Here is a 10,781-nt window from a genome sequence, read left to right as displayed (position 1 = left end):
TTGTGTTTACGCACATACTTTTGAATTACAATATTATCCCCTCCCTTATTAACCCTGCTAAGAATCACGACTATATTCAAATCATTGACGTCTTCATGACCGTTTTCTATAGACAATGTACCTACTTATTATTCATTATGATAACATTGCCTCAAATGTACCATAGCATCTGTGTAAACAATAATAAAATTATAATAATTGTTTTAAATTCATGTACCTGACTACTTTTTGTCAGCTATTTAGACTTTACTTATTTTTTTAATTTTAGATAATATCACTTGAAATTACTTTAATTCATATTGGAATTAGGTACCTATAAATCTTTAAAGTTGCATGACATATGTAGCATTTGTGATTCTGGTAAATTATTCAACCATATAATTATTGAAATGCCTCATTGAAACAGTGCTTAAAATATTGTATATAATACATAATAATAATCTGAAAGTCGCTTTTTGTTTATAGAAACAGCTGTTTCTCTCTTTTAAACCACTCAACGGGTTTTGATACGGTTTTCATTTGATAATAGCATAAGCGAATTGAATGTGTAGTATAAGAAGGATTTAAATAAAAAAAATGTACTCACATGGGTAACGCTAGCTAACCTAGAAGATACTAAAAAAATAGTAGGAAAAGTCCGCGAAAGAGTGTGGCTGTTTTTTAATAAACTTACATAATAAATATTTTATCCATCAAAAATAGATAAAGCATAGGTTACTTGGGAAGCCATTTTCTCCAATTCATTATTAATCCTCATTCAGCAAACATTTAATAAAGATTACCTACACTACATTATAATATTAGAATTAATGCTTTAGAAGATCGCTCGCTACAAAACGGGTGGTCGGATAGCTGCCTTTAACATTAAAATGTTGACCTTGTCATTTGAAATTATGTAAATTTGTATCTATAAGCATACACATATTATGGACACGTTATCTGTAAGTACCTAATTTTAAGAGCTCCTATTAGCTACTTTTATCCTCAGCGACGTATTCCAACTACTCGTTGTCGTCCATTAATAGCGTGTAATTCTGCAATGAAAGCACGTGCAATTTTAACACATGACTAAATCATACTTTTTAAGTATAAAATTTCATGTTTCTAACTTTAAAAATGACGGACTTTCATACAAATATTCAACCCCTATTTCACCCCCTTAGGGGTAGAATTCCCAAAATTCCTTTCTTAGTATTTGTCTGCTCAATAAATTTATCGTAGGTACTTACCCAATTTCAAGTCCCTAACTTTAATACTTTCAGAATCAGTCGGTCAGGACTTGTTATTTTGTATATATAGATAGAAGATATAGAAGGAACCGGAGTAAGTGCCTGCCATTGAAGTTTTCTATATGATTTTTTATATATTTTAAGATATCAAAAGGGCAGACTTGCTGCGATCACCTTTTGAAAGTCGATTTTTATGCTTTTCGACTCCATGGCACGCTTAAACGAACACGCGATGGGAATAGTGAACAGCCATTTCACCAACAGCAGGTGCAAGCAGTATACCTGACAGTAATATGGAGCGTGCTACTATAACGTAAGTCTGCCGATCACTAGCTCACAATCTAATAGATCAAACTGAAAATTACGAGTACATGTATATAAGTAAATAGTGGAAAATATCTTTAAGATACCTGAAACCGTGATGAAATTGTGGAACTTAATCTTCCCAGGGGGCAGTATAGTAAAATAACTTCAAAGTAAGCATTTGTCTAGTGGTTTAATTAGACAAAGAATAAGAAAGAATAATTGAATACTAAAACAGACAATTTAAGTATTCGTGTAATTTTGCACGCAACATGTTTTTCTATTTTGAATTATTGGCCTTTCTTTAACGTTCAATGTCATTCTTACTCGGATCGTGATCGCGCGAATACATTTTTACCTTATCAAGTATAATTCCTAATGTAATAAATTATTATCGAAAATTGATAACGCGTGGATAGTTTAAATGTTTTGTTTGTGAACGCTATGTTTTCGCCCTTCGCTTGGTGTTTTTATAATGCAGTTGATGATGGATACGAGAGGTTTGTGTAATGATGGATTATTTATTTAGTGGCTAGTCCATTTCTGCTGATCCGAAAAATAGCTTACCTAGCTCATACATCAGGCTATAACGCATGTGTTTGGGTTTTCAAGCAACAGTGCCAAAAGACAATCTATAGGTATGTATGATGTACTTATCGGCCCGAATCTGTAATGTAATCGAATAGAGGTACAACTTAAAACTCGCGCCTTTTCATCCAGAATTTAATAATAATAATTTAACAAAAGTAACAGAGAAATTGTTTTCAATAACCAATCATTTAATTTTTAAATAACGTATTTTGCAATAAATATTATCTTTGTAGTGGTATTACTTTTGGCACCTTCTTAAAACCTCCAAAAACATCCTGGGGCTAGTACTAATTGTAATAATATTAACATAACCTGTCGAATACATTATTAAATATGTCAGTTGCTGTAGAACAGTATGCATGTGTATACTTAGCATGGTAGCACCTAACTATATTACGCTATTATATATTAAGATTGCTACACTTAGCAAATGAAATTGTTCGGCATACTTGCAATTTCATTTGAAGAATTGGTAAAAAAGCCGGATTTAAAGGTCTGGAGGCCCCCGGGCCACAAAGCAGTGGGGGCCCTAGACAAACAGAAGCGTGAACAACCTAATAATTATATTATCATGAATTAATTACTTTTTTTATTTCAATCAGTAAGCTATGATTTATTTACTTGTATCCGTAACTTTTAAAATATTAAATAATAACATTATTATAATTTGACTATATCTCGGTATTTGTTAACTTGCTGAAAACTGTGCAGTTGCCCCGGTTGCCCTCCCCTAAATACGGCCCTGGTTATGATTATTGTAATATTCTGACTTTGTATTGTTTAGCAATTAATATTTTGATTATTATGGTATGCTACCTTTACCTTGAAATTTTATACACATATGTGTATAAAATTTCGTATAACTAGTTCGATTTTATAATTAAAAAAAAATAGATGTGATTACGTTTAGTTTTTTGTTCGTCCTGTATGTGTACTGAAAATCGATTATTTATTAATTACATTATTTTTCGGCAATGCTCAGAATTATATCTAAGGAATCTCACGATTTTCGAGATTGTCAAATGTAAATGAAATATTATCCAAATATATCAAAAGAAAAAGAAAGTAGACTAGAAGATGACATTGGATATGTTATTATAGCCTATATTTAATGTTCGCCATATTAAAACAGTCTGAATTACTCTAGAACATTGTAGTCATAACACGTACTTATTCTCATTTGATAAACAAATAATTTACTTTTGACTATCTGTTTTGTAAACAATTCGGTCAAGAGTAATACCATACAAAAATAAATTTAAACGATATTGTGTAAGAAACGACTAATTACATTTGGCCTTGTAGTACATTTCAAAATTAAATAATGAGTATATGAACATCGTGTGTAAATGCGGTAAATAGGAAGTCTGTTGCATGAACAGACGAAACCGCATACAGAATAAATTTTATATTTTACGCAGCAGATGTAAAAAATGTCCGTCCGTCTCGCAGTAATTAAAGAAAACCTTGACCAAGAAGTGTAACCTGTTTATTATGTTTGTTATTAACAGTCATGTTTTATTAATGTTATCTTGTCGACGATTTTTTATTGTTTAATGTCTGTGACAAACATTAACGAATCGTGTATCGGCAAGTAGCATTTTAAATTGTAAGATATCAAAATCAAAATAAACTTTATTCAAGTAGGCTTTACAAGCACTATTGAATCGTCATTTTACAATTAAGTGAAGCTAACACCGGTTCGGAAAGTAGATTCTACCGAGAAGAACCGGCAAGAAACTCAGTAGTTACTCTTTTTTAACATTTAAAAAATACAAAGTCATATTAATTGAATACAATTATTTAAATTAATATATCCTGCTTGGAAGTCAACAGGTATTAACTCCACGCTTTTTTAATAAGTAGAATATCTCTATGTATATTATAGGTATATTGTGACAGACAGACATAATTAATTTAATGTTAATGTTAATCTCTCAAAAATAGTATTAATATTATCGATTGATTAATTTATAATGATTAAGTATTTCGAAAATCTAGTAATATATTTTGATTTCGATTTCTGGGTAAGGTTTGTGTGTAATAAATAAGATTATGATATATATGTTATTAGGATAGCGTTGATAATGATCAATGAATATTAAAAAAACAATATTTCTAGCATATGTTTCACCGCATATTTCATTTTCATCATCAAGGACAGAACCTACTACTTCGAATGATCAGCCAAAGATTAGCAAAATTATAAATTTTCAGTTACATTAATATAAGTAAGAGTCAGTAAGAGTATTTTTTCTGTTTCCAGTTTTGCAGTGGTGCCAGGGTTTTTCGGACGAAGGCTATTCAATAAGTTGACAGTTGTCACGGTACCCCCGGAGTCCAGCCAAGATAAGGCCGCGAACACTTCCATGCAGACATACGAGCAGAGCGCATCCACCAACTTGAGGCTGCAGGAGGAACAAAGCAAACAAGGTACACTTTTTCATTCAAGCATTTGCATGTAGGTATTTGTTAGCATTTCGCATTTCGCATGTTATTAAATATAATATTGAGTAGACAAACAAATATACTTATTACTTCCTGCTTTTTTATATTTTCAGTACCAGACAGCAGAACGCAGTTCATTGACCAAAGGCTATACAGCGCCAGTCGAGAAGAAAACGTGACTGAACTAGAGCCAATTCATACCAAAAAACTTACACACCAGAGTGACGTCAACAATAGGGAAGCACCAAGATTGTCAACAGCTATCACCAACTATAGTAGAAATCCCTTCGATGATACATATGATGAATCTAAAAACCCATTCGCCGATGATGAAATAAATGATCCGACTAACCCATTTGCTGAGGATGACGATGACGATGATTACGACAAAAATCTAAATCCATTTTCATGAAGTACGAGAGGTTTCTTGTTGTACTTTTTCTGTGCAGTGACGTAAATGACTTCAAGATAGTACTTTACATGTTTTGGTATAATATTATTAATCTAAGATAAACTAAGTTTTATAATTTTAATTTCGTTTTTTTTTTTTTTACAAAGAATGACTGCCAACGTTTTCCGTAATATGGTTACGTAAAAAGTGAATTGTTGATACGATTAAAAATATTTCCATGAATTCCAACTGAGTTAAGAGAACGCAGTTCATTTTTTAATTAAATTATTTCCGATTACATTTTTTCGAAGTTTCAATTATTTTTATTACTTAAATATAAGAATATACAAGAATAGGTCATAAACTTTGGAAGATACTATTGGCATGGCTTAGATTTGTTTCACAAAACACGACTGGCTGTTGCATTAAACCAATAGTACCCTGAGGATCGAATCCTAAGTCCTCATAATTTCCATCTTGTTTTATAAACTGGCGACATTATAACTTTTATTATTCTGGTACTTTACGAGCTTATTTTTAAATTAATCTGTTAGTATGTGTTAATCAAATATTGCAACTGTAAATTTAAATTACTTCAACCAAACAAATTAAATTATTTTGATGTTAGTGGATAGAAAAAAAATTCAGCCATGCCATGGCTGGACAAATGCCTCCTCCAATTAAGTTCAGTAGGTACTACTAATGATAATTTTTCAGACGCAGGTTTGGTTCGTCATTTACGGACGAGTTACTATAATTAATACAAAATCTACTACGTGTAAGGATGTAAGGAATGGTCGAAAGGAAACAACAATATGGAAATTTTCAAAGCATTTTATTTATGACCTTTAACACTGTGTATAATATATTTTGATAGTACATTTAGAGCAATGAGTAATATTACCAATTATTACATTGTTCTTATTTTTATAAATTTGAATGAAATCCATAAATTATATATAGAATATATAATTATTCAAATATCATTCTCGCCCAACAAACAACAATCACTATCGAAATCACAAGGACCGGCCGAGAGGCCTCGCCGTTGTATACTCTCGGGTAAGCGCTAACCCACCTCTACCCTCACTCCAACACTCCCGAACAACTAATACTTAAACGTAAATTACACGAAACAGTGAACAGAATGTTAGAAAACAGCTATCCCTATAAAAATAACAGTAGCCTTAGAGTACACTCTATAAAAATATATATAATCCAGCTTAAGCCGTTATCTCTAATTTAAAAAGATCTTTTGGAACTACAAAAATATAACCGAACGAAGCTTTGCAAACGAACTTACGTCATTAGAGAAATTAAATATATTACGTCATCATTTCGTGTTTTACATCTCCCTTTAGTAAACTAGACAGACGATTCTGCTTTGCAAAATACATTACGCTAGTTGAAAAAGAGGAATTAACAGCGTTGGAATGTTATAAATAAATGACTAGAAATAAATTTATTACAAATATTACATACGACTTGAGATCCTTTCATCCGTTAGATAATATGAGAGTTACACATATAGCAATATATTTGTGGTATAGAACAAATTTGGACACAAGACATATTCACAACTTTAAGTTAATGAAAAGGACGTTTTAATGGATAAATAAAGCACGTTGTCAGAATCCTCTAGAACGGCGATGAGGTGTCGGTAACGTAAGCGTTCGACGTTGCGCCCGGCGGAAACGTCGACTTCGAAAACGACTTCAAACATCTCGACGACAATTATTGTATCATTACAATTTTAATAAATATTATAACACACAGCATGACTAAATTTGGATAATACTTTTGATCTTAAAACTATTTATCTATGCTAAGTTATTATCTGAATATTCTAGTGTTATGCCGAGAATTTGTCTACGATTCAGGGCGCAAGCCGGTGACTGGACTTTAAAACGTAGAAGAAAGCAATTATGTCAATTTTTATATATAATAATTATGTATATAATTTTTTTTTCTAATATTTCTGAAACTCATATATGCCAAACGAACTATTTAAAGACATTTATTTACATTTAGTAAACTTTACTTAAGCTTACAGAGTTGTCACGAGATAGAATTATATAATACGATTTATTCCGAAAATAGTCACCTACAAGCGATAGTTAAGTGACGATTATTTTTATTTAACATCCATCGAAGCGGTAACAAGATTAAGAGTCGTTTGGAATCATAATATTGAGGAAATGAATACAAAAGGGCACAAAACTATAATCACATCAATTACTCTAACTACGGTGATAAATTGCCATCTCTGCGACATTATGAACTCTATGGTAGGGTGAATTTGTGAAGGAAGTTAGATGATTGTAAGTGTATTTAACATAACACCGAGACATTTAAAATACTACTTGGTGTGAGTTCGCAGCGCGTATTGTACCTATGGATCTACTCTATCACATACAATGTACACTACAGAGTAGCTGTGACTAGACACTTCGGAATGATTTGTGACGCTGGACACTAACGAATGACGGTTTAAATCATTGCGTGATCGTGGACACACCGGTAACATCACATTAACCTACTTTATACAATCCATTTCAATAAAATTATCAAATTGAAAATATTATAATAAACTACAACACAAATATATTAAATTATTCTCAGATATCAGAAGCCTTTAAATTATTTTGAAACACGTAGGTAGTTCTACATTTAACTACATTGACATTCAATTATATATGTATTTACAATCATTCGATACTAGGTTTAAATCAAACTTTACGTATGACGACATACGGATACCCAACCGATCTGGCCCGTTCGAGCCTCAAAATATAATCTACCGTTCAAGCCATACGTATATACAAGTTAAATTACATCAATATTGTATGTAACATTAGGGGAAAAATCTATATAGATCATTTCATTTTGTCGTATCTTAGTAAATCGTTTTTTATCCTCACGGTACAGTATGGAGTCTATTTGAGACATCGCCGACTTGTTTTGTGCGCAACATATGATTTGACAATACTTACTGCACGAAACACTAATTTACTTTTTTTTTATACTTGGCATAATATATTTTTTTTATATGAGTCATTGCACCTTGATAACTTAGAACTATTAAGCTTATATTAAAATTTTAAATAACATTTTCGACGAATACAAAAACAAATCAAGATCAAGTATCACAAGGCAAGATTTTATCGTCTACATTTTATATGTGTAATGTGACATGTTTTTTTTTTTAATATTTGGCAAGAAAGTAAACAAACGGCGATGCAAAGACCCGTAACATTTATACACTGTCGAAAATACATAGATAAAAAACTTATTGTAAAATTGTGCGTCCTACCATAGATATTAAAACAGCCCGCTTATAATTTCAATACATTAGGTAATTATTTGTGTAAATAGTTTTTTTTTTTTTTTTATATTACCCCATTCCCGCTATCGGTGCACCGGTTTGGTCCCAACTCACACTTGACCATAAATTTAAAACTATTTTGAACATTGTAAAAATATAACAACATATAAAACACCAATCTATGTTTACGTATAGATTGCGTGTCGCATTAAATGCCATATACAATACTGTTAATAATAAACAGATATGCTAAATTAATTGATTCTTTGGTATATAATTTCGAATGATAATTATAAAATATACTATTAACTATATTCATTTATCACGTGGTCCCGACGAGGACACGCGTTTCAGTGGTACTTAATTGTTCTGCAAAACCACCCTCATTCGAAAATTTAAAGTATTACTTTTCGATTAATTAAATTTTAAATAAAGAAATTCGTTATCTTTTAATCTCTCTACCAAACCAGTCACAGAATTCTCTATATTTAGTCTCAACTTTTGCTCGACATTTCTACTACTGATTTATAGAATCAAATAGAAACCATATACATATCTCCATCGTTACAGTCGGAGATTAACAGTAGACGCGTAGATTGAAACAGCACGGAGACCTCGATTACATAAAACTAATCAACTACAGATAAAATAGATACAGATATAATATTCAATACGAGGACCGATCGAGCTCTGGATACGAGTATCAGTCAGACGCGGGCGAATGTACTCGCACGACTGCATAGAAAAAGAGTACCATTTATAGGTCAGGAGCTCGCTCGTAGCCAGAGCCGGCCGGCGATCGAGCAAAAGGCTAGGGGGCCGTTTCAATATCTATCCGAGGTCCGCAGAGCGGGGAGCGGTCTGTGCGCGAGCGTCCGTCGGTCGGCGACGCACTTAATAAACGAGTATAGACTCCATGGTGAGGGCGTCTCATGCGGCGAGGCGCGCGGCGGGCGGCGCGGGGGGGGCGGGCGGCGCGGGGGGAGCGGGGCGGCGGCGCGCCGACCGCGACCTGCGCGCGGACACCTTCAGCGTGCGTACATACATATGCACCGGCCGCCTGTGCGCGCTTACCACTAGCTAGTAGCTACCACTACGGTGACGGTGACGGTGAACCATCGGTTCGGCACTCTTTGACTTCGAAATACTAACGATCGTCGTTCGAATGGAATAGTAGCTATTCCTTTTTTTTTGACATTACATATGGTTGTTTCAATAATTATGTCAAATTTTATTTTAATAAGCTAAAAATATAAGAAAGGCTTATTATTTTTCTTATTACTTTTCCATTCAATATATATTTATTGAGATCACATTCAAGAGTCGAATATTGAAGAATTTCAAAGCATTCAATTATCTATGACTTATTCTACTAAACAGATAAAATATAATCTCACCTAATCTGTCCAGCGAGCAACGGGTTGATCGCATACAGCCAGTCGTGTACCTCCTTGTCTCCTAGGGTCTGCAGCAGGTAGCCACGCTCCTTGCTCACCACACTACAAACAATTATTTATTTCAATACTTTATTAACCACCACAACACAAAGTAAATGGAATAAAAGTCGCCCTCAATGCCTGAAGGGCGATTCTCTGCCTTTAGGTCAAACAAAAAACCAAAAAGGCGGTAATTTTTATATATTTACCAATTTGGATAGTAACAAACCTAAATCCTATTTGTTATTTATCATTGCCATGTTTTGAGGTTTACATAGTCTGTATAATATTATCTGTGAACTTAACTTCAAGCTAATGTTTAAATTTTGTTCATTATACTATTTGATTGAAAGGGATAATATAAGTCCGAATTATCTAAGCACATAAATTTGAAGGTATCCAATGATTTGAATAAAAAAGTAAAAGAGGTTTCGTAAAAGCAACACATCTTGTGTTTTTAAGCTTTGGAATGCCAAGTAAACGCTCGGTCTGGGGACAAATATATGAAAGTAGAGAGTACCTGAAAGTATTCGGCATGCGGACCATTTGCTCTTGGTCCTCGGAGTACTCCACGTGAGCGTTCGCGAGGTTGATGACGGCACGCTCCACCGGATCGCGCTCGTCGCGGTAGATAAACACGTACGGCCGGCGCACCACCTACCACACGCCACCACACAGTGTCAGCAAACGGTAAAGGTAAGGCAGGTATAGTACGACACAAATTAGATGTAGCATCGGAAAATGAAATGGAATGAAAATAAAACCGATTACTGACGATTTACAATAGCTCCCTATCGCGCCATTCGACGCTATCCGTCGCTATAGAATCACGCGTCAGAGAAAGCAAGTGCATGTTAATCGACGCGTCAAATTGACGAGTATATTAGGTCATATTATATTACAAGTTATTACGTTTATGCAAAGATCATATTCGCGTGACAAATAAATATTGATAATTTGGGATAGCGTACTCAATTCGGATGTGATCGGTTTTACGAATTTTGCCGATGCGACATCTAAGTTGTGTCGTACTATAAGAGCGGAGTTGGGGGGGGGGG

The 10,781-nt window shown here is 33.5% G+C and overlaps 2 protein-coding genes across 3 annotated transcripts in view; one reads left to right on the top strand and one right to left on the bottom strand.

The window, feature by feature from the left end:
• The first annotated feature begins 1,443 nt into the window (after positions 1-1,443).
• LOC124536630 lies at positions 1,444-5,104 on the top strand. Of its 2 annotated transcripts, none has more exons than XM_047113148.1 (3): positions 1,444-1,542; positions 4,390-4,556; positions 4,685-5,104. In XM_047113148.1, exons 1-3 carry the CDS (start codon positions 1,523-1,525, stop codon positions 4,981-4,983), a joined length of 486 nt encoding a protein of 161 aa, XP_046969104.1. In that variant the 5' UTR covers positions 1,444-1,522; the 3' UTR covers positions 4,984-5,104. The 2 variants fall into 2 exon arrangements, with proteins under 2 accessions (XP_046969104.1, XP_046969103.1); XM_047113147.1 differs by lacking the exon at positions 1,444-1,542 and adding an exon at positions 1,840-2,032.
• Positions 5,105-9,076: 3,972 nt separating this feature from the next.
• The window catches only part of LOC124536695 (kinesin-like protein unc-104), a 103,110-nt gene continuing 101,405 nt past the window's right edge, over positions 9,077-10,781 (bottom strand). Inside the window, exons 38-40 of the mRNA XM_047113255.1 lie at positions 10,244-10,380; positions 9,685-9,786; positions 9,077-9,299 (exon numbers count right to left, since the gene is read on the bottom strand). Of these exons, the coding sequence (XP_046969211.1) occupies positions 9,218-9,299; positions 9,685-9,786; positions 10,244-10,380 (321 nt within the window). The 3' untranslated portion in view covers positions 9,077-9,217. The remainder of the gene's footprint in view (positions 9,300-9,684; positions 9,787-10,243; positions 10,381-10,781) is intronic.

The sequence above is a fragment of the Vanessa cardui genome, chromosome 17, assembly GCF_905220365.1.
Source record: "Vanessa cardui chromosome 17, ilVanCard2.1, whole genome shotgun sequence".
Lineage (NCBI taxonomy): Eukaryota > Metazoa > Arthropoda > Insecta > Lepidoptera > Nymphalidae > Vanessa > Vanessa cardui.
Note: the sequence above shows the minus strand (reverse complement) of the source record. Positions and strands in the feature narration are given on the sequence as shown.